General features: G+C 54.7%; 2 protein-coding genes across 5 annotated transcripts in view; both read left to right on the top strand.

The window, feature by feature from the left end:
* Positions 1-7,255, top strand: part of PRDM16 (PR/SET domain 16) — a 299,007-nt gene extending 291,752 nt beyond the window's left edge. For all 4 annotated transcript variants that reach the window (XM_064396885.1, XM_064396883.1, XM_064396884.1 and 1 more), the window contains one exon: positions 1,675-7,255. In XM_064396885.1, the coding sequence (XP_064252955.1) occupies positions 1,675-1,809 (135 nt within the window). In that variant the 3' untranslated portion in view covers positions 1,810-7,255. The remainder of the gene's footprint in view (positions 1-1,674) is intronic.
* Positions 7,256-9,136: 1,881 nt separating this feature from the next.
* ARHGEF16 (Rho guanine nucleotide exchange factor 16) lies at positions 9,137-21,499 on the top strand. The gene is made up of 15 exons (XM_064396945.1): positions 9,137-9,182; positions 11,290-11,860; positions 12,450-12,501; positions 12,942-13,111; positions 13,980-14,036; positions 14,471-14,631; positions 15,065-15,217; positions 15,576-15,705; positions 16,432-16,506; positions 17,344-17,436; positions 17,813-17,967; positions 18,267-18,446; positions 18,812-18,885; positions 19,266-19,367; positions 20,507-21,499. The coding sequence occupies exons 2-15, from the start codon at positions 11,315-11,317 to the stop codon at positions 20,644-20,646; spliced, it is 2,088 nt and encodes a 695-aa protein (XP_064253015.1). The 5' UTR covers positions 9,137-9,182; positions 11,290-11,314; the 3' UTR covers positions 20,647-21,499.
* Positions 21,500-22,693: the final 1,194 nt, after the last annotated feature.

Raw genomic sequence — 22,693 nt, 5'->3', positions numbered from 1 at the left:
GAAAAGAAAAATCCCAGCCCTGTGAGCAAGACCAGTTTAGACCCACCAAACACCATCAGAATGGCATCTCAGAATTACTGGAGCTCTGAGAGAAATCTGGAGGTTTGGGGCAGGTCTGTGTGTGCTTTCTGCTTTTTCATTAGCCAAAATACCCAGACTGGGTTTATGGAGTTCATCTCTTGATCCCTCCATGAGGATTCTCACAGAACTGTTCAGTGAAGTTACCTCAGCAGGCTGGGCTGGAGAGAGGACACAGCCCTGGTGGGGAATGAGAACAGCTCCCACCTCAGCAGCCCTTTCTAAATTGAAATAGAGGAGGAATAGAGGGTCCTAAAGCAACAGAATTTATCCCAAAACCTATTTCAAATGCCCAGCAGAGCAGTAGCTTAATGAAGCCACCACACAAAACATGATTTTTGAATTAGCATCATCCAAAACTTGGGAAATGTTTTTTCCTCCTCCATAGTGGGTGCCAGTAGTGAGGCTGGGGAGGGGCTGCTGGAAGACAGAGCACAGCAGTTTTTTGGGGTGACACCCATTTAAACACAAGCCACTTTCCTGACTCTTCCCTGTGTCCTGTCACTAACATCCCAAATGCACTAACTCTTTGGGAGCATCTTGTTCCTTTTCCAATGTACCACCCTGGTACAGCCTGTGCTTGGATGGGAAAGGCATTTTTTGGTTTTTGACTCTGTTTTACACTTGAATCACAATAAGCAACTTAAATAATTGGACCCATCTTTTGGCAGGTAATATAAAACCTTGGTGTGAGCAGCACAGCACTCCTTTGGCTTACTTTTAAGCAATTTTAGAAGTGTGTGTCCACAAAACCCAAAAACTGTACTTCTTCCCTGAGGCAGGGTGGTGGGGAGGGTGGGCACCATGTGCTCCTCTTTTTCAGGCCATGGTGACAATGACATTGGTTTTCCCCTCTGCTGTATGAGGCTCTCATCTGCCTGAGCCCTCACATCACTCGTGTGGGCTGAGAAAGGGCACAGAGAGGTGTGTGAGGCAAATCTTGTGTCCTGCTGGAGGGAGAGCAGCCAGGTTACACACAACCAGCAGTTTGTTAGAGGACAAACAAATCTCACTGCATTTTCTCTCACCAGACACCTTTGAGGGTTTCACTGCAGCAATAAACCCACCCTGACCACACTGGTCATGCCAGTGAGAATTCCACATCCCTAAATATCCACATGGGCATCACCAGTGGGGCCATGCCAGGCATCGAGTCAGGATGAGCAGCTGCTCACCACTTCCCACTGGGCATTGCTGCCCCATTGCCAGGGCACCGCTGCCCCAGCCCAGCCTCACTGATGACTGGGAATGTAATTTTTTTTAAAAACAAACCCCAGTATCAGCTGCTTTCCTCTGGGAGCAGAACCTGGAATCATGTGGAGGTTTGTCACAGAGCACAGGCGGTGCAGGATGGGTTTGGTCCTGTGAAAACCAGTGGGAATGACGGTGTCTCCTGACTGTCCCTATAAACCATTAGGTAAATTAAAAATACACCAATGACAAATCTGGTTTTTTGAGAGGTGGGTGCCATGTGAGTTGAGCCCAGCCCAGAGGATGCTGCTGTTCCTGGTGGGCAGGGTTAGGTGGTGCTGTGTTTTACACAATGTTCTCCACCCTGCTTTCTCACTGGTGCCCTTGTATCCCTCTCTCCCCCAGGCTTATGCAATGATGCTGTCCCTGTCTGAGAACGCTCCCCTCCACACGTCCTCCCAGAACTCTCTGGGGGCTTGGCTGGACATGGCAGGAGCAGCTTCAGAGTCGGGGACCTTTAACCCCATCAACCACCTCTGAGAGGTCCACAAGGCACTGGCCAGAGCCCAGGTGAGGCAGTGGTGGTGCTGCAGCCATCCCAGCAAAATCCCAGCGAGCAGAAGATGGATGAGAGGGCCTCAGGGAGTCGTCTGGACTTTGGGCTGAGAAGGAAACCTGTCACATCTGACCTACACGTCCTGCATTTTTATCTCTCTAGAGTTTTCCTTTCTAATTTATCACAATGAACCTCTCCCAAACTGGATAACCCTGAAGCAGCCCCAGGATTTCACAGCCTGTAGGAATAGCATGAGCAAGACACGAATTGCAACAGTGCAATCAAAGATTGGCCCCTCCAACCTTCCAAACCAGTGTCACTGAGCCAGCACAGCCTGAGCAGGAGCGACAGCTTGGAACCACAGGGCAGCATTTCCTTCCCATCCAGCTGCATGGTGAAGCACCAAGGGAAGAGAGCCAGGTGTGACCTGTCCCCGCTGCAACTGTGACACAGCCACTGGAGTTATGCCAGGGAAAGGCAAACTCAACCCACTTAACTGACCCCCACAAAAGAATTTGGAATTCTGCACTCCCACAGAAACGCCATCCTGTCCTTTGCTCCCAGCAAACACTGGCACAGTGCAAAGCTCCTCCAAGGTGAGGCCACGATGCCTGCAGTCCTCGTGAGCCACATGCAGCTCCCAGCCTGGAACAGTGCTGAGGCTGGGGTGACAGATGTGTCACATGGACATGGATGGTCCCCTGTGCCCTGAGCGAGGCTGGGAGAGCTCCCTGCCCCTCCTGGTTCCTGTGGGAGTGCCTGGGACAGAGCCAGCATGGTGGAACTCCTGGAAATGCTTGGATTTGCCTAAGAAGAGAGGTCACAGGGTAAAGCTCTTCCTGGTTGTGCATAAGGAAACGTGTGCTGGGCAAACCCAGGGCAGCTCAGACACATCTGCTCGTGTGTCAGGGTTTCAGGGTGACATCACCCTGTGCTGATGGTATCTGTGGCACAGATCTCTGATTCACACCGTTGGTTTGGCCTGGTTTTCCCTCTGCACTGCCTGCTGCTGCTTGGCCTGTAATTTAAGTAGAAAGATGAACATTTCCATGCTCCAGCAGCCTCAGGGGTGCAGAACATGGAGATAAGAATCCAGCTGTCTCTCTGACTCTAAAACTTCCCATAGAGATTTTATGAGTGATTTCCAATCACTTCCAAACCTCATCTTGTCCACTGATACACAGCAGCCTCCACAAATCCTGCAGGCTTTGTGCTGTTCTCTGCTGCAATTCCCAGCCGCTGTTGGAGCAGGGAATTTGGAGATGACATTCCTTTTTGGAATGGTTGGGAAAGCCATGGAAAAGGGCAGATGGAGGGTTCTAGGCCAGTCTAGTGTGGGAAGCCTCATTCCAGCAGGCCAAAACAGTGGAACAAGCTCCCTGAGCAAAGCAGAGTCAGAGTTGGGTGTGACACCTTTGCAAGTCAGCTTTGCACCCAAGAGCACATGTGAGGCTGATTTTGGGGAGCCTCAGAGTGCCCCCACAGGAAAGCATCCAGGGTGGCTTTGGTACAGAGGGAACAAAAGGTAAATTAGCAACAGTGTGTTTTCGCAAGAAAATTTACCCTCCCTTTTTTGGTTTTCCACAACATCCTGTGAAAGTGCCCAAGGCTCTGAGAGCACCAGGCGGTGTGACCGAGCTGCTTCATGTATTTGCACAAAGCTCCTGGGTAGGAAAGCCAACCCTGCCGGAGGAATCCCGGCTCTGTGGAGGAGAGGGACAGCCCTGTCCCATCCCACCCCATCCATCCCATCCCATCCCATCCCATCCCATCCCATCCCATCCCATCCCATCCCATCCCATCCCATCCATCCCATTCCATCCCATCCCATCCCATTCCATTCCATCCCGTCCCGTCCCATCCCATCCCATCCCATCCCGTCCCGTCCCATCCCATCCACCCCATCCCCAACCCCATCCCATCCCATCCCATCCCATCCCATCCCATCCCATCCCATCCCCACAGGCTGCAGCACAGCCCTGCCCAGGCACTTGGCCTTTAAATTATTCCCACAGGGGCCAACTGAAAATAATAAAAGAATTCTTTCTTTTCCTGATGGAATTTATTTTAATCTGTATATAACTTGTCATTTTGGGCTAATTCCTTTCTTATTTTATTTCTTCCTTAACAGTATTTTTTTTACATTATCTATCATTCTTGTGAAGAAATCATGTTAATACAAGTATGTAGTGAAGGACCAAAATCGTGCTGTTGAGGTTGGATGTTGGACAAGCTGGGAGCAGGAAGGTTTTGTCCATGTGCCAAATGACCCCAGTCAGTGCTGCCAGTGGTGCTGCTGATCCCCAGACAATCATCCCTCAGCTCCCCTTTGCCTTGAGGCTCCTGGGCCATTACAGGAAGGTTCCAGTGACTGGGAGCAGCACAGGAGGAGGAGGAGCTCCAGGAGAGCATGGGAACAGCCTTAAACTTGGGGATGGATCCATCCTGTCCCATTCCAGCTGCAGCTCCATGACTCCTGGCAGCTGTTTGGAACAAGCCACGTGTCTGAGCATCGCTCTGCCGTGCTGGAACAGGATCTGTGGGCAGCAGTCAGTGTTTGTGTGCTCTGACCATGGTTTGTTCACCCTTGAAGAAACCTCAGGGCAGGTCAGCATTGCACTCCACAGCACGGGGAGGTGACAGAGCAGCCCAGGGAGTGGCATTGAACTGGACACCAAATGTGGGCCAATACTAAGGAATGCAAGTGTTATTGTGTGGATTTATTTGGGGTATTTATGGTTTTCCTGTCCCTTTCTCAGCCCTGCTGCCAGTTGTGTCATTTCTCCAGAAGCAGTTGGTCAGGTCCTTGCTCTGACTGAGCTCACACTGTTGCTATCCCCCTCCCCAGGCTCATCCTGGCTCTCCATGGATCTCCTGAGGGCCCCTGGCCAAGGATTAGGGAGGTGTTATCCAGCCAGGGATTGAGGACATTAAAAATAGAGGGTTTAAAATCTTTTTTTTTTTTTCATATTTCCTAATTCAGTTTCTCCCCATTTCCTCTAGCTTGTGTTGTAGAATCTCCCGACTCCTCTAATTTAGCACTGATTACAAGTTTCAATTTTCCCCATTAAGATAAAGAAACAGGAAGCCTCACTGAACTTTTGTTGACCTCTACCTTTTGTTGGATTGCACTTGGAACGTGCTGCAGCTCACAGCAGGTGTGGAGGTTCCATTTTGCTGCTTTAGCAGAGAATCTCACCTTTTCAAGGCTGCTTCCTGAGAGGTTTGTGTCCAGGATGATCTGCTAGCAGAGCACTGCTGGCTTCCCAGTGCTGGGGAAGCTCTGGGAGCTTTGGTGAGACATGGAGCTGTGGTGGGACCTGCTGGGATCCAGGGCAGGTGAGGGTGGCAGGGATGGGAAGTGGCTGTGGTGTGTCCAGTAGCCAGGGTGTGGTTTAAACCCAGAGCTTTGTGTAGGATCTATTTATTTAAAGTATTTTCACAGCTGTAACAGCACAGAGGAGAGAAGGAGAAGCCCTGGGGATTTTTGGGGTGGTCAGGTGGGGCTGGGAGCTGCGCAGGGCTGAAGTGTTGGTGCCCTGTGAAGGGCCCTCGCTTTGGCCAGGGCTGGACCCTCCTGCCTGAGCTGCTCAGGGAGGAGGATGTGAGTCTCGTGTCTGTGCATTCCCTGCTTCCCACCAGCTCAGAGCTGGTGGTTGTTGCTGGTGTGATCGCTGTGGCTGGTGCAGACAGCTGGGAGCTCTCTGCTGGGAAGAGCTGAGGTTCTCCCACGGGTTGTGCTGAGGTGCCAGGTCCTGCAGGACACCTTGCGGCACCCAGTTCTCCTGCTGGGCTGCTGGCTTCTTCCCTGGGGTGTTCCCTTTGGTGCTCAGGCTGCTCTGGGTGCCTTTCCAAGGTGTCCCAGGCCAGCAGGCCGTGCCTGGCCAGGTGCCGCGGGGACATCGCAGCGCGGGACCCCAAACCCAAAGGGGGCTGCACAAACACCAGCGGGTGTGCCCAGCTGATTCCGGGACAAACACCCTGCTGGGCTCCTGTCCTCCCTCGGACAGCCAGAGGAAGCTTTTGCCCCCTCCCCAATCAGCACTTAGGCCCTCGGTGGCTGCTCCTGGGAGCAGCTCCTCGCTGCCGTGGCGGACGGAGCCTTTTGGAAGCACTTGCACAATGAGGTGAACGTGTTTGGCGCTGAGCATCAAAGCACTGGATGGTGACCCCCCCGTGCCCCCCGGCCAGGCCAATCTGCTGACTTCCCACTCGGTTTTTACGTGCTGTACTGTGTGTGTGTGTGTGTGGCGGGGGGCAGCGCTGGGGACCCTGCCCCTTTTTGGGGGGGACCCTGAGCCTTGGGGACAGCGCTGTCCCCAAGGGCAGGAGTGGCGTCGCTCGGGTCAGTGCTGGCAACACAAGGGCAAAACCCTCTGCTCCTCGCTGGTGGTCAGTAGTGTTCTCACAAAGCCATGAAACTTCTCCGTAGTGTTGAGTGAAACTGTGACTAAAACGTTCTTGAATGATTCCGAGGTTCTTTTTTTCTCTTTCTTCTGTCGTTAATTCTTATTACCACTTTGGAAGAAGAAATTTAAAAAGAAAAATTTAAAAAAAAAATTAAAAAAATTTAAAAAAAAAAGAACGAAAAAGAAAAAAAAGGCAGCTTTGATTTTCCAAATGTGCAATTCACATGTGAACAAAGTAATTCTGAAAGTAATTCTCAGTGTATTTTACATTCTCATTGCTCTCTTCAAAGCAAGAGATGTTTTGCCCTGATGTCATTTCCAGCCTGCAGAAGATGTAATTTAAAACATATATATATTGTGCTTGCAAGAATCATAAATCTGTGCATCCTATGTCATTCCTTTTCCCATTGTTACAATACAGATATGATTTAGGTTGGATTTTTTTTTCCTTTAGACCTGTATAGTGTTTTTTTAAATCAATTGTAAATGTCTGGTTTTCATATAATGTTTAAAAAACATTGAGAAAGAGGATGGTGCTTGTTCCATATCATTCTTGATTGTATATTGCTTCTGTTATGTTTATAAGTAAACTGTGCATGACTTGTGTTTAGCAGTCATTATTGTGTCTGTTTGTGAAATTTTTATTAAAAAGAAAAAATTCCGTAGATGCACTTATTGTATATGTGATTAGATTTTGCGTCCGAGGCTCGAAGCCTCGAACTGCCAAGGAAGAAAGAAAAAGTGTTGGCAGTTATTAATTAATATGGAATCGCTTTGTTGGGAGCATAATGAAAGAAAAGATATGAAGTGTAGAAAATAATTAAAAAAAAGGCAATTTTACAAATTTCATTTTGATGCTTGTGATAAAAGACAAATGTACTTGTGTAGAGAAATTCCTTTAAAATAATGAATAGAAAAAGCTGATTTTGAGGTTAATGCTGTAGAATAGGAATGTATACCAAATGTAATCTTTCCAATGCTACAATGAATTTATACATGAGATTGATATGCAATAAACCTGTGTGCTTTTATAAGCAGTGGTCCCGTGAGCTTCTTTTCATGGAATAACCATGGAGAACACCCCCAATAATGGGACATTGGGTGTGTCACTGTCTGGCTTTGCTGCTCTGAGGTACCTCTGGGGTCTGGTTTGTAATACTCAAAAGAGCTTCAAAAATTAAATTATGGCCACCCCACTTGCTGCTGAGGTCAGAATCATGGAATTACAGAATGATTAAGGTTGGAAAAGCTCTCCAAGACCATCCAGTCCAGCCTGTGCCCAATCCCCACCTTGTCACCCAGAACAGGGCACTGAGTGCCACGTCCAGCCCTTCCTTGGACACCTCCAGGGATGGGGACTCCAAACCTCCCTGGGCAGCCCCTGCCAAGGCCTGAGCACCCTTTCCATTAAAAATTATTCCTCATATCCAGCCTGAACCTCCCCTGGCACAACTTGAGTCTGTTTCTTGTTGTCCTTCTGGCAGGGAGTTGTGCAGAGCCAGAGGCCCCACCCTGAACCTCCTTTTCTCCAAGCTGAGCCTCCCAGCTCCTTCAGCCTCTCCTCACAGGACTTCCCCAGCCCCTTCCCCAGCTCTGTGCCCTTCTCTGGAAATGTTTCAGCCCCTCAATGTCTCTCTTGTTGTGAGGTTCCCAGAGCTCACAGAGCACTCGAGTTCTCCCCAGTGCAAAGCAGGTACATCACATCCCACTGAAGGGATGCACAGGGAGGAGTGAGAGTATTCCAGGGTGGGAGAAAGCGTTGGGATGGAGCATCAATAAGCTGATGGAAAATGTCAAGCATATTTCCTTTCACAACCAGAGCGCAGAGCGAGTGAACTGCCCAGTGATAGCGGTCAGATGGTTCAGCTCCGGGGGACCCTGGGAGCAGAAATTACTTGAAAGCCGGGTCTTTGAGCTAAAAACCCCATTACACAACTGATGAATGGCCTCGCTTCAAAAAGTCATTCATGGTGATCAAATGATGGTGTCCCACATTCGGGATAATGGCCCTTCCCCGGAGATCGGGAGGGTTTCAGTCGGAGCTGAACCCTTGAGTAGGAGCCCTCCTCTCGCTGGAGCCTTTCTCCTTATTAGCCCCGGAGGGGAAGGATAAAAAAATCTGTGGGATAAGAAAGCTGTGATAATGGGGCGATTGTCAGGCAGGCATTTCAAAGAATATTGCTGACAAGTGGACTTTGTCATGCACAAAGTGCTTGAGATTCACCACAAACAAGTGAGAAAAAGGCCCCATTTGGGGGATGGGGAGGAACAGAACAGGGGGGCAAAAGAGAAGGTCAAGGAAAAGTCTGTTCCCAGTAAAGACACAGAGCACTGTTGAGCCTTACTGGGCAGCTGTCAGCAGCCTGACCCTCAGATCCTCTTTCCCAGTAGCTGCAGCGCCCAAAAGCAGCCGAAACTGATGTTTTGTGCATCCGGAGGGATCACCCGAGGTTACCTTTGACCAGTGAAAACCCATCTGAAGAGAACATCAGACATGCCTGTAGTAAAGGACTGCTGAAGTACCGCGTGTTTGCCCGCCAGTCCCCGACGACAGCCGGGGCACACTCGTTTGTCACCCGCTAACGTGACAGGAGAACGACACCGAATAATCCCCCCCGCCTCCAGCCACCTTGCAGAGGCGGCTTTAGGGGACGGGGAACGCCGAGATTCCAGGGGCGCACACACCTGATGAACCCTCATTAAGAAGCAGCAAAACACAGTTCCTAGACTCGCTTAATTAATTTTTCACCCCCGGGAAGCCGAGGACACCCCGGGAAGCCGGGGCGCGGCACGCAGCGGAGCCGGGATGTGCGGGACACCGCGCACCTCCATCCCGGCACGGTCTCGGGGGCCGGACCGGCACCTCCCCCGGGGCCGCCCCGGTCCCTCCCAGCCCTGCCGGTCCCTCCCATCCGTCCCCGCCGCCGTGCTGGCTCCGAGGGGCGCGGGTAGGTGCGGGCGCGGCGGGGCCGGGGCGGGGGCGCCGCGGAGGGAGCGGGGAGCCCGGGGAGGGACCATGGGGACCGGCACCGGGAATGCGGGGCAGCCGTGAAGGGTGGCGGCCCCGAGCCAGCGGATACCGAGCGCCTTCCGGGGAGGGGACGGCGGCGGGCGGCTGTGCCGTCCCTCCCGAGGCGCAGCCGGGCTCGTCCTGCCCGCTGTCCCCGCTGTCCCCGAGGGTCCCAGCGGTGCCGGGGGTGGTTGGATCCATGGCGGAGGGGTTGGTGCTTCGCAGGGCTGTATCCCGCCGTGTTCCCAGCTCATTTAGAGCCCTGCCCGCTGCACAGTACGGTGCCTGTGCCCGTGTGCCACCGCGGGCAGTGACACGGGAGATCGATGCCCTGTGTGGCCACCGAGCCTCGCTCCACGCCAGCACCGAGAGCTGTGCGTGCTGCGGCGCCCAGACCCTCTGGGTTCAGGCTTGTTTGTTGCCACCAGGGTTTAGGATAAGCTTCGTCCTCAGGCAGGATGGGGTTAACAGCGGAATGTGGCGCTTTGCTCGTCCGAGGGACACTTGGCAGACCTCAGGACACATGGGTCCCGCATCCGAGGGCAGTGGAATGAGCAGCATCTCTGTCAAACGAGCTGTTGTTGATGGGTCTGTGCTGTCCTCCTGCCAGTCATTCATGCAGGGAAAAGCACGGTCCAGCCTTGGTTTGTTTCCTGGTCTTTGAAAGGGAACAGCTTGGAGATGGCACTGGCACACAATGGGATCTCAGTTGAGGACAACTAAACCATAATTTCTCCCAAAGTTATGTAATAGGCAGAGGGCATAAAACGCTCTGCCTGCTCTGTAGGGGCAGAGTTCTGTAGGTGCATGGTTCTGTGCACGGCACAGGAGGGGATGAGTGACCTTAACCCCACCTGGGAAGCCCCAGGGAGTGGGGCAGGTGTTTCTGTGGGCAGCGTGGAGTGGTTTGGGGCAGGTACGAGCTTGGAGGAGCACAGGGTTCACGGCCGGGAATTCCACAGCCTGGGGGAGGTGGCACTCAGGAGGGTGCAGACCGGCTGTGGTGGCTGGCAGCAGCCCAAAGGGGAATGAGGGGACACGGAGGTGTGGCAGCAGCGGGGCTCGGGGAGGCTCCAGGCCTGCCTGGCTCAGGTCTGGGCCTGCCCGCTGCCTGAGGCATGGCCTGACTGCTCCCATGGCCTGGCTGCTCCAGGGACTGGCTGCTCCATGGCCTGGCTACTCCAGGGACTCGCTGCTCCCATGGCCTGGCTGCTCCTGGCCTGGCTGCTCCATGACCTGGTTGCTCTGGGGTCTGGCTACCCCCATGTCTGGCTGCTCTGGGCCTGGCTGCTCTGGGGTCTGGTTGCTCTGGGGTCTGGCTACTTCTAGGCCTGGCTGCTCTGGGCTTGGCTGCCCCCATGGCCTGGTTACTCATGGGTCTGGCTGCTCCTGGCCTGGTTGCTCCATGGTCTGGCTGCTCCCATGGCCTGGCTGCTCCATGGCCTGGCTGCTCCATGGCCTGGCTACTCCCAGGTCTGGCTGCTCCAGGGCCTGGCTGCTCTGGGGCTTGGTTGCTCCGGGGTCTGGCTCCTCTGGGGTCTGGCTACTCTGGGCCTGGCTACTCCCAGGTCTGGCTGCTCTGGGCCTGGCTGCTTGGCTGCTCCAGGGTCTGGCAGCTCCAGGGTCTGGCTGCTCCCATGGCGTGGCTGCTCCACGTCTGGCTACTCTGGGCCTGGCTGCTCCCTGGTCTGGCTATTCCCCGGTCTCTCTGCTCCCAGGTCTAGCTGCTCCTGGCCTGGCTGCTCCCATGGTCTGGCTGCTCCCATGGCCTGGCTGATGCAGGGTCTAGTTGCTCTGGGGTCTGGCTGCTCCCATGGCCTGGCTACTCCTGGTTCCTGACCACATCCTGGAGCCCCTGTCCCGGCCCTGGCACACAGGTGGCCCCACAAGGGGCAGGGTGGTGACAGCATCCCCAGTGTGTCCATGCAGGCCCGGCCTGAGGAGCACCCTGGGAAGGTGGAGGCCGTGTCCTGCACTGTCCCAAGGTTCCCGTGGCTCACTGTAAATTCCTGCCACCTGTCTATCTGTCTGTCTGTCCTCCTCAGCTTGCTGCTCCCCTGAGCCACCACCATGTCTCGGGGCTCCTCTGCTACCTCTGTGGATGACAAGACCTTGCTCCTGGAGTACCGATGCCACCCAGTGCGGCCGGAGCCCCCCAGCCCGACGTATGCCCCTGGGAAGCGCAGCCCCACCACGGCTCCCAGTGCCACCCCGCTGTCACCACTGGGCTCCCCCACCTCGGCCGAGCCCCGCCGCATCATCCTCAGCACGGACAGCCCTGCCGCGCTGAAGGTGGGAACGCAGCAGCTCATCCCCAAAAGCTTGGCTGTCTCCTCCAAGCCCAAGAACAGCCCCTCCCGGCACCAGAGCTTCGGGGCGAGCCGGGAACCCCTGAGCCCCGACCCGAAGCGGGCGGCTGTTCCCATCCTGGCCCTGGGGGCGGAGGATGAGGATGATGGCGGAGGGGCCCTCAAGCGCAACCTGAGGAACATGTCCTACCGCGCGGCCATGAAGGGGCTGGGGGCTGAGCTGGAGCCAGCCAAGGCCTCTCCTTCACTGAAACCCGTGTCTGAGGATGGCAGCGCCCTGCCCGACCGCAGCCCTGGCAGGAGCAAGGTGGGTTTAGCCCCCACTGTCACCCCTGTCAGGCAGGGATGAGTTCCTGCATTCCTGGTGGTGACAGAGAAGCTGCAGAGCCCAGAGCTCTAGTCAGTTCTGGGGCTGGTTTGCTGAGCCTGGTGTCGTGACTGGTGCCTTGGGAAGCTCCGTGTCACCAGCAGATGCTGCAGGTCCCTGGAGAGGCCGGGAATAGCTGACATGGTTTCCATGGGGAGTGGAGCTGGACGCTTGGCAGGCTGCGGGATGTTTGCAGGGTGGGGCTGGCCAGGAGAGCGGCTCCAGTCGTACACAAACATGGGTGAAGCACATCAGGGGAAAGGGAGACTCCAGAGCAGGCAAAGTCCAGGTGTGAGAGAGGTTTGACAGCAGCAGTGCAAGTACAGAATGGTTCTGAGCTTGACCCTGGTTATATGGGAGGTGAAAGCTGAGTCACCTGGGTAAGGCAAACAGCCCACACAAAAGCCAGGCTGAAAGAACAGGGTGGTGTGGGCCAACTGGCACAGGTAACTCCCCCTTTCCCTGAAGGAGTTTTCCCATGGCCACATAAGTGTGGTAACCACAGCAGGCTCTCCTCTTGCCCTTGCAGAAAACCCTCGGGCGGAAGCGGGTGCAGAAGCGTGGTGGCTCGTTCAAGGACCGTGAGTGCTCCTGTCCCCTGTCCCCTGTGCCGTGTCCCCTGTCCCCTGTCCCCTGTCCCCTGTGCCTCAGCCAAGCAAATCCCTGCAAGGCCCTTCCCCACTGTGCTGCTCCCTGCCCGTGGCCCAGGGCCACAGCTTTTGTCTCTGTTTCCCCGAAGCAACAGGAGCACTGCTGCCCTGCTTTCCCACTCCTGGGGCTGATAACGCTGCTGTGCTCACAGATGGATGGCTCCCAGGGAAAATGGGAGAGCTGTGGGAGGCTGCTGGGAGCAGGAGCCGCTGGGTAATCAGTGCAGTGCAAAGTCCAACCTCATCAGGGTTGGCCTCATCTGGCCCGGAACTTGTGGCTCGTGGCCAACAGGACAAGGCAGCCGTGCTGGGAAGGGAAGCCATGAGCTGGGAGAGGCTGCAGTGCTGACCTCGTGTCTTGTCCTCCGCAGAGCCCCGGCTCTATCAGGAGATCCGTGAGAGAGGCCTGAACTCTGTCAGCCATGAGTCAGACGAGGACTTGCTGGAGGAGGCCCTGCCAGAGGAGCCGTCCCCTCTGGGTGCTGCTATCGTGGTGCAGAGCTACCGCCCGGCCCAGGTGACCTGGAGCCAGCTCCCAGAGGTAGGAGCAGCAGCCCAGGGGGTCTGAGAGCTGTGAGGGGATAATTCCATGCCATTAGTGCTTGCACTGGGCTGTTGTGGGCTGGCTGGGACACGCAGGGTCTGCCCAGAGCTGTTGGTGCTGCTGTGGTTGGGCTTCACCCACCGCTGAGGGAAGGCAGGTGCTCCTTGCTGGACTTTCCCTGTGGGCTGTGGGGAGAGTAATCTTCATCCAGGGAGTGGCAGCAGCTGCTGGGGGCCTGGGTGATGCTGCAGGGGGTGATGCAGGAGTGAGTGGTGGTGGTGGTGTGTGATGTTTTCTGACAGTTTGTGGTGGGTTCCTTTGGTGTGTGGTCGTGTGTTGTATGGTTTCTGATGGTTTGTGATGTTTTTTGGTGATTTCTGATGATTTGTTATGGTTTGTAATCATTTGTGATGGGTTCCTTTGGTGTGTGCTGGTGTGTTGCAGTGTGTGATGGTTTCTGATGGGTTCCTTTGGTGTGTTTCAGTGTTTGATGGTTTGTGATGGGTTGTGCTTGTGTGTGATAGTTGTAAGGGTTTCTGATGGGTTGTGATGATTTCTGATGGTTTGTAATGGTTTGTAATCGTTTGTGATGGGCTCCTTTGGAGTGTGCTGGTGTGCTGCAGTGTGTGATGGTTTGGAAGGGGTTCCTTTGGTGTGTTGCAGTGCGCAATGGTTTGGGGAGGGTTCCTTTGGTGTGTTGCAGTGTGCAATGGTTTGGGGAGGGTTCCTTTGGTGTGTTGCAGTGTATTATGGTTTGGGGAGGGTTCCTTTGGTGTGTGCTGGTGGGATGGGCCCTGGGGTGGCTGACACAGCCCCAGACTGCACTAGAGGGCGTGCAAGGACCATGGCTCGTGCTCATCCACAGGTTCTGGAGTCGGGCATCCTGCAGAGGATCTCCCCTGAGGAGCGCAAGAGGCAGGAGGTGAGAGAGCCCTGGGAGGTGCCCAGGAGCACAGCAGGGTCACAAAGGCTGTGGGACACACGTGGCTCTGTCAGGTCAGCTCCAGGTGGAGCTCAGCTCAGCTCAGCTCATGGTGCTGCTGCTTCAGCTGCTCCAGGACTGGGCAGTGCTCAGAGGGCTCACCTGCACTAATTGGTGAGGAAACAGGCAGCTCCATTGGATGCTGATGGGAAGGGAAAACATCTTCATGCTCTGGATTTTTAATGACTGAGTGTCCTAAAACACACTGGGATTATTGGTATTGGCCAGGCCATGCATGAGGTGACACAGAGAACTAACCTGGAGCCAAGTCATTTCCAGTGGCTTTGTGCCAAAGAATATAAACAAGATTTAACAATTAATTCCCAGCTTTGTCCAGTCAGTTTATGCTGTTGCATCTTCCCTGATTTCTCCAGGCAATGTTTGAGATCATCACTTCTGAGTATTCCTACATGCACAGCCTGAACATCCTGGTGAGCCACTTCATGAGGTCAGAGGAGCTGAAGGAGACCATGACTCAGACAGAGCACCACCACCTCTTCTCCAACATTGGGGACATCCTGACAGTCAGCAAGAGGCACGTGGGGCCTGGGAGAGGACCCTGAGCTTTTTATTTATAGTGCTAAACCAACCATCCCTTGGACTGTTGAAGGGACTCACTGGGAGGTGGGGAGGAAATGCCTTGGGAGCTGTGTCCGTGTGGGAAGGCAGCAGGAGGAGGATGCAGCAGCCCTGGGAATGGCTGTGGGGGTGTTGAGGGCTTGTGGCTTCCTGATGGGGCAGAAAGTAAAGCCTCATGGAGGGCTGAGGTGGAGGAGGGATCCCGTGCAGGAATGGAGGAAGCGTGTGCCTCTGGGGAAGGCGTGGGTGTCAGCTGCTGGAGCTGCCCTGCCAGAAGGGATCCAGGCCCCATCTCCCCTGGGAAAACTGGGGAAAAGCAGCAGTGGGAACACGCAGTTTGTCCAGCCCTGGTGAATCATGTGGTGAGGTTGTTTAAATTCTCTCCTCAGCTTCTTTGAGGACTTGGAGAAGCGACACCAGGAGCACCTCCTGATCCCTGACATCAGTGACATCGTGGAGGAACACGCCTCGAAACACTTCAACCCCTACATCAGCTACTGCTCCAATGAAGTCTATCAGCAGAGGACCCTGGATAAGCTGCTGTGAGTACAGGGCTGGCCAAGGAGCTGCCTCTGAGGGGCTCTGGGCTCCAGGGACTGCAGAGGTCCATAGCATGGAGGGACATGGATGGGCCTTGTTCATTTCAGATTCAAGTCTGAGTCTGTTGTTGGTACATCTGTGGCTTTACCCACCTTTTGGTGGGCTCACCATCTCTCTCTGGGTGCTTTTCCAGCACCTGCTGTGGGATCAGTCCCGTTTCTGCCCAGCTGGGCACTCCAAGCCTGGCAGAGCACCCCAGACAGTGCCATCATTGCTCTGTGTTTCCAGTGTGTGGAGCACTGCTGGAACATCCTGACAACTGAAGAACAGAGTTAATGGAGCTTTCTTGTCCTGTTCCAGAACCACAAACCCCTTATTTAAAGAGACCCTGAAACAAATTGAAAGGAAACCAGAGTGTGGAGGCCTGCCAATGATCTCATTTCTCATTCTGCCCATGCAGAGGGTAACACGGCTTCCTCTGCTCTTAGATGTAAGTAGTCACACAGTGGCACTGCTTGGCACCTCTGAAGAGGTGACTGCTATTCCCTTTGTTTGCTGAGCCTGGGACAGCCTCTGCTTGGAGTTCCAGCCCTCTGGGGCTGGGCCCTGCGTGCTGAGCCTGGATGCTCCTATTCAGGAGAAGCATTTGGATAACTCTCAGGCACATGGTGGGATTCTTGGGGTGTCCTGTGCAGGGCCAGGAGTTGATCTTAATGGATCCCTCCCAACTCAGCATATTCTGTGATTTATATCCAGAACAATCTCCTTCTCTGGAGGGTGTCAGGTGTGCAGCTTAAAGCTCTGTGAATAACATTTCATGTCTTGGTGCCACCCATCAGAGCGACCTGAGCTTCTTCTGTGCCATATCTGGGTCCCAGGGTGGGGTGGCACAAGTGTCCTGGTCAGGCTGCCCAGGAATGGAAAGCAGGTCTTGCATTCTTCATGGAAATCTGCTCTAAATGGCCAAGCTGCTGGATTTGGGATTTCCAGTGACTGCTCCCAGTCTGTGGGGGTTGCAGGGATGAGGGCCAGGGGGTGGCCAGGCACGTATCAGACATGAAACCCCCAGATTCACAGCTCCCAGCACTGTTAAACCTTCCTTTGACCATTGGGAGCAGCTCAATCAATCTGTGGCATCCTGAAATCTCAGGAGAGTAGCTGATACTCCCTCCTTGGAGGTGCAATGTCACTAAAGCTTCTTATCTTGGAATTCCAGACCGTCCAGCAAAAAACAAACGCGCGCACCGCAGCGTACGGAGCTGCCACCCGCGCTGTGAAGGCCATCAGCAAGGTGAGGCCCAGCTGCCAGCCCTCCACCTCTCCTCCTGCCAGCTCAGCCCTCTGGAGCACTGATCCAACACTGCCATTCTGGCCTCTCATTTCCCTCCCAGCATCAGTTCACTTGAGGCTCCTCTGCTCCAAGCAGCTGCTGGATGAACACACCTTTTCCCTTCTCGCCTTTGTCACCTGATCTTGGTTTGTTCCTTTTTCTTGCCCTCTTTTCTTCTTTCCTCTTTGTCTCATTTTGTCCTTCCTGAGACAGCTCTCACCATGGTTTTTGGGGATTTGGGCAAAGGGCAGTGAATGAAGCAGAGAGGGAAGTGTGGAGTGCAATAGTCACGAGCTGTCCATGCTCCTGGATCTCATCTCCCAGTGTTTTCCCATCCACTGCTCAGTCACACAGGCCAAAGGGCCACAGAGACTGCACCACCACCGTGCCAGTGGTGACTCTTCCTTTCATCCCCCTGAGGAGCAGCTCTTGGCAGCACATTCCTGCTGCTCCCAGTCTGTCCTGCTCTCACATCCGAGCAGAGTCCTCCCCTCTGTGTGCTTGTCCATCCTCCTGCCTTGAGCTCTTCTCAGATGGTTAATTCTTCCTCCTCCTGTTGCTCCTCAGTTCTGGTGCAGGTTCACTTGAGTCCTTCTCCAAGCAGAGCCCATGTGCCATCTCTCTCCAGCAGAGCATCCCACTGCCTTTTCCCAACCTGGCATGAAGCCTGTGCCAGGAATTGTCTGACTCTCCTGCTCAGGACAGCAGGACAATCCCTAACGCTGGGGGTGGTGGGAGAGATGGGTGAGCTGTTTCTGACCCTTCTCCATTTCCCTTGGGATGTTTTTCTCTTCCCAGCTGGTCAAGAGCTGCAATGAGGGAGCTCGGGCTATGGAGAGGACAGAGCAGATGTACACCTTGCAGAAACAGCTGGAATTTGGGAAGAAGAAGGTGAGGTCTTGTGGAAGAGGTGGTGGGAGTTCTTCTGGGGCCTGTTTAGGCAGATCAGACCCGTGCTGGGAATCCTTCTGGGGAGCCTGGACTGGGCTGTTGGATGCAGGCAGTTTCTAAAGGGTGTAGTAAAGCCATGACAGTGTCACCACTTTTGGGGTCCAGGGGCTGCATCTCTGGTGTGCTGGAGTGGGGTGCACAGCTGCCCTGCCTTCCACCTGCCCCCTGGAAAATCCTTTTTAAAAAAACACTTGAACACATGTGATGTGTCCATCCCAACTGACCCCAGGACCACTGCAGGCTCACTTCCTGCCTTGAATTTGCCTGCTGCTGGTGAGCAGGGCAGTGCCTGAGCCTTTTGCTGGCCCTGTTGCAGCCTTTCCCGCTGATCTCGGTGTCGCGGTGGCTGCTGAAGCGGGGGGAGCTGCACCTGCTGCTCTCGGAGGAGGCCGGCATCTTCCGCCGCGGCGCCGGCCGCCTCTGCCACCTCTTCCTCTTCAACGACGTCCTCATCATCACCAAGAAGAAGAGGTGAGAGCCCTGCATTTCCCTGAAGAACAGCTAGGGGGATTAAACTCCAATTTCCCCAGCAGCGCATACAAAAAATCTGAGATTTCCACCTTTGTGAGCTGTCCCTTGTCAGCCAGAAGAGTCCCACCGGTGGCTTTGTCTCAGTGGGTGGGTGGCCAGCAGGTCCCCAGAGCCATGTCCCACCCTGAGCATCAGCTCCAGGCTGCTCTGGCAGTGCCTGCTGAGCCTCCTGTGCCGGGCTGGGAACAGGAAGTGTCCCAGACCCCACAGCTGAGGCGCTGATCCCCTCTGTGCCGCAGCGAGGAGAGTTACACGGTCATGAACTACGCCACGCTGGACCAGGTCACCGTGGAGAAGGTGGAGAGCTCAGACCCACCCTCCCCTCCTCCTGGCAAGGCTGGTGGGCACCTGCTGCGAGTGGTGCTGGAGAAGGACAGCGAGGGCCGGCGGGAGGAGGTGGTGCTGTCGGCAGAGACGCTGTGAGTGCCACGCTGGGATGTTGCTCTGGCCCTTGGGATGAACTGGTGCTCTGGGAATCCTCTGAGGCTTCTGCAGGTCTCCCTTTACCCCCACACTCCTCCTAGAAACTGGGATGTGCACAGCCTTCTCCCAGGCTCTGTTCCTTCCTTTCTCTTATATTTCCCATATAATTCCCATATCAGCTTCCCCTGTCCAAGTGAAGCAAAGCAGCTGGGCCGTGTGTGCCACTTGGGAAGTGTCCTTACACTGAATAGTCTGATCAATGTGACTCCCCTGGAAAGCATTCATCCTGCTGGGAATGTCCCAGCTGCTGCTGGTCACAGGGGTGCTGTCCTAAGGCTCTGTCTGTGTTTCCCTGTGGCAGGAGTGACCGGGCCCGGTGGATTGCAGCGCTAATGCACAGGGAGAAGGAAAAGCCTGACACCACTCCCAAAGGAGGTACCATGTGCCAGAGGGCAGCCTGGCTCTGCAGGGATCCCCTGTCACACCAGAGCATTTGCAGGCCCAGGTTTCTACCTGGTTCTCCTCCACTCCTGCCAATAGAGAGGAAACCCCCATGCCTTGCTCCTTAGGAGTTGCCTCCCATGAAGTTATCAGTCACAATTGACCTTAAATGCATTTCCTGGGAGGCACAGTGGAATTCCAGGAATGCCTTCAGCTGTTGTTAAAGGAGGTTTGACAAGCTTGGAGGGATTAGGGGCGGGGACAGGAGGGAATGGAGCATGCTGTGCTGTGGAGCACTGGGTGGGCAGCTGGGGGGTCAGGGCTGAGCAGGGGGCTGTGCCTGCTCACTGTCCCTGCTGTCCCCTGTCCTGCAGACCTGAGCCAGGTGGAGATCACCCGTGCCTACCTGGCCAAGGAGGCGGATGAGCTGTCCCTGCAGCAGGCAGATGTTGTCCTGGTGCTGGGTGGAGAGGACGGTGAGTGCCAGGGAGCGTGGGGCTGGGTGTGGGGCAGGCTCTGACCTCAGCAGAGCCGGGGCAGGGGGAGCCTTCAGTGATCCCTGGGGATTGGGTTTTAGCAATTGCAGAAGCTTCCAGGAAGGCCTGGCTGCTGGTGAGACCCATAGCACTGCCATGGGCAGCTGGTTTGTTCCTTAGGGCTGACTCCTGTGTGCAGACTGGCCCCAGCAGTAGAGGTCTCAAAAATGAGAGAAAACACCCCCCAGAACAGGCAGTAAATCTGAAACCTCCTCCCCTGCCATCCCTGTGGTGCCTTGTGAAGGCTGCCCTAGAACAGAGACTAGATGGAGCTAAAGAGCAAAGTAGGGATTTATTAGGAGGCTTCAATGGATCCACCTTGGGCAGCACAAGAGGCCACAGCCAGGGCCACACTCCAGGTGAATCCAAAATGGTCACAAAAATGCATGGCTGGTACAGAGTCTCTCAGTTTTGTAAGTTTTGGTCCATTTGCATATTGGAGTTAATTGTCCAATTCCAGCTTTAGCCCATGAGGTCCCATCCTTGTTTTTCTCTCTTCAGCCCATGTTCTTTGTGCCCCTGGGCCTAAGATGTGGGTCATTTGTCCTTGGTCCCCAGCTAGAGAAGGAATTGCTTGGTCTCCCTGCTCTGTGCAGAGAGCTCACCATCCCCTAATATGAAGCCCAGACCCACACACTAAAGCAACATAGAATCTGAAAAATAAAAAAGCTAAAACCTGAGGCATCACCTGGACACCTCTAGCCAGAACCTCCAAGGGAGGAGAGCGGTGCATCCACAGGACCCATGGCCCTTCCTGGCCCTGTCAGGAGCTCTGTTCTCTCCTAAACTGGTGCTGGGGGAAGCAGCTCTGGAACAAGGAGCCGGGCTGGTTCCCCCAGGATCTGCAGCCCTTCTGTCAGCAGCTCTGTTCTCTCCTAGGCTGGTGCTGGGGGGATCGGCTGCAGAATGGGGAGCAGAGCTGGTTCCCCCAGGATCCACAGCCCTTCCTGGCCCTGTCAGCAGCTCTGTTCTCTCCTAGGCTGGTGCTGGGGGGATCGGCTGCAGAATGGGGAGCAGAGCTGGTTCCCCCAGGATCCACAGCCCTTCCTGGCTCTGTCAGCAGCTCTGTTCTCTCCTAGGCTGGTGCTGGGGGGAGCGCTTGCGGGACGGGGAGCGGGGCTGGTTCCCCCAGGCCTGTGCCCGGCCCATCACGAGCCGTGTGGCCGCCGAGGGCAACGTGCGGCGCATGGAGCGGCTGCGCATCGAGACCGACGTGTAGGGACAGCCCGGAGGGACCCCTCTGCCTCAGGGACCCCCAGACCTCTGCAGACTGAGCCTACGGAGAGGAGGCAGCAGCAGAGCCTTTCTTCTTGAACTGATTGTCTCAGGTGGCAGATCTCATCAGGCAGGACGGGTGTGTGTGGCAGCTGTGACACAGCAGCTCCGCTGTGAGAGCTGGCACTCCTGGCAGCGCTGGCACTGGTGACCCAGAACAGGCTCTGGGAGCAGCCAAGGGCTTGGCTCAGGTTGGAAAGCTGGAGCTGTGCTGGGCTCTGAGGTGCCCATGTCACCATCTCCGTCCCTGCTGGCAGCTGGGCCAGCACCTGCTGCACACCTGGTGTGGGAGAGCACACTCCAGTCAGGCTGTTTGGACCTTAAATCCATGAGCTTGGCTTATTCCCAGTTTTTGCTCCTGTTTCTCTTTTTTCTGTCTCTCCCCCCAACAATAATTCTTGGCAGAGCTGTGCCAAGCTCTGAATCACAGGTGAGGTGATGCCAGACACATTTTGGTCACTTGATAAAATACTTGATGCCAGAGTTGTTCCCATGGAGTCAGCTCTGGAGCCAAGAATGGAATATACTTCAGGCAGAGGGGGAAGAAGGGGCAGGATGAGGAGCAGTGCTGCAGCTCCCACCTCCCTTTCCCTCCTCCCAGCTGGGGAGGGGGCTCTGCTGGGGTTCTCAGCCCCTCACACCCCATGCAGGGCACATGGCAGCTACAATTCTGGGGTGAGCCAGCCCCATACACTGCCAACTTCACATTCACAGGGGCACTGTTGATGTAAGGTCTGTTCTGATCGAACTGTTCAACTGTAAATTAAGGTAACAATAAATCCTTGGATACCCATGGACCACGTGTTCTCTGTTAGTGGTGAGTGTCCCTGAGCATGGCAGCTCCAAGGAGCCAGGTTGTGCCAACCATGAGCCCTAAAACGAAGCTTCGTTCTGCTGGTGGCATTGCATGTTCTGACACGATATCCACACCTCATGAAACACCCTCCAGAGCCCCTGCCAGCCTGCTGTCACCTGGAGCAGCTGTCAGGTGCATTTGAGTGAGACAGACAAGATAAGTAGAAACTCAGCCAGGCTTTCTGTTTATTTCTTTTAACTGTGGAGAAAGTAACATTTTTCATCAGTGCTTAATTAAAGAAGATCCAAAAAGGGAGACAGTACATGAAAAGAGGAAGCAAACAAACTGCATTAAGAAATATGAACAGAAAAAGAACATTATATAAAAATACAGGTACAGGGCTTGCTCTGAGCAGCTGCCAGGAGTCATGGAGCAGCAGCTGGAATGGGACAGGATGGATCCATCCCCAAGTTTAAGGCTGTTCCCATGCTCTCCTGGAGCAGGGCCATCGAGGCACAGCATCTCCACTGGCCTCCTCCTCCTCCTCCTGTGCTGCTCTCAGTCACTGGAACCTTCCTGTAATGGCCCAGGAGCCTCAAGGCAAAGGGGAGCTGAGGGATGATTGTCTGGGGATCAGCAGCACCACTGGCAGCACTGACTGGGGTCATTTGGCACATGGACAAAACCTTCCTGCTCCCTGCTTGTCCAACATCCAACCTCAACAGCACGATTTTGGTCCTTCACTACATACTTCTATTAACATGATTTCTTCACAAGAATGATAGATAATGTAAAAAAAATACTGTTAAGGAAGAAATAAAATAAGGAATTAGCCCAAAATGACAAGTTATATACAGATTAAAATAAGTTCCATCAGGAAAAGAAACAATTCTTTTATTATTTTCAGTTGGCCCCTGTGGGAATAATTTAAAGGCCAAGTGCCTGGGCAGGGCTGTGCTGCAGCCTGTGGGGATGGGATGGGATGGGATGGGATGGGATGGGATGGGATGGGATGGGATGGGATGGGATGGGATTGGGACAGGGCTGTCCCTCTTCTCTGCAGAGCTGGTGTTCCTCTGGCAGTGGCTTCACCTGCCCAGGAGCTTTGTGCAAACAGACAAAGGGGGCCCTGCGCCCTGACCAGGGTGATGTGGTGACACTGGAGTGGTGACATTCCCCGCTGCTGCAGGTGGCC

The sequence above is a fragment of the Passer domesticus genome, chromosome 22 (assembly GCF_036417665.1).
Source record: "Passer domesticus isolate bPasDom1 chromosome 22, bPasDom1.hap1, whole genome shotgun sequence".
NCBI lineage: Eukaryota > Metazoa > Chordata > Aves > Passeriformes > Passeridae > Passer > Passer domesticus.
The sequence above is the reverse complement of the archived record's forward strand: the minus strand, read 5'-3'. Positions and strand labels throughout refer to the sequence as shown.

Coding starts and splice junctions, on each gene's coding strand:
- ARHGEF16 (XM_064396945.1), top strand. CDS start 11,315: ATGTCTCGGGGCTCCTCTGCTACCTCTGTGGATGACAAGACCTTGCTC. Junction 14,632..15,064: donor ATCCTGACAGTCAGCAAGAG/GCACGTGGGGCC, acceptor TTCTCTCCTCAG/CTTCTTTGAGGACTTGGAGA. Junction 18,886..19,265: donor TGACACCACTCCCAAAGGAG/GTACCATGTGCC, acceptor CCTGTCCTGCAG/ACCTGAGCCAGGTGGAGATC.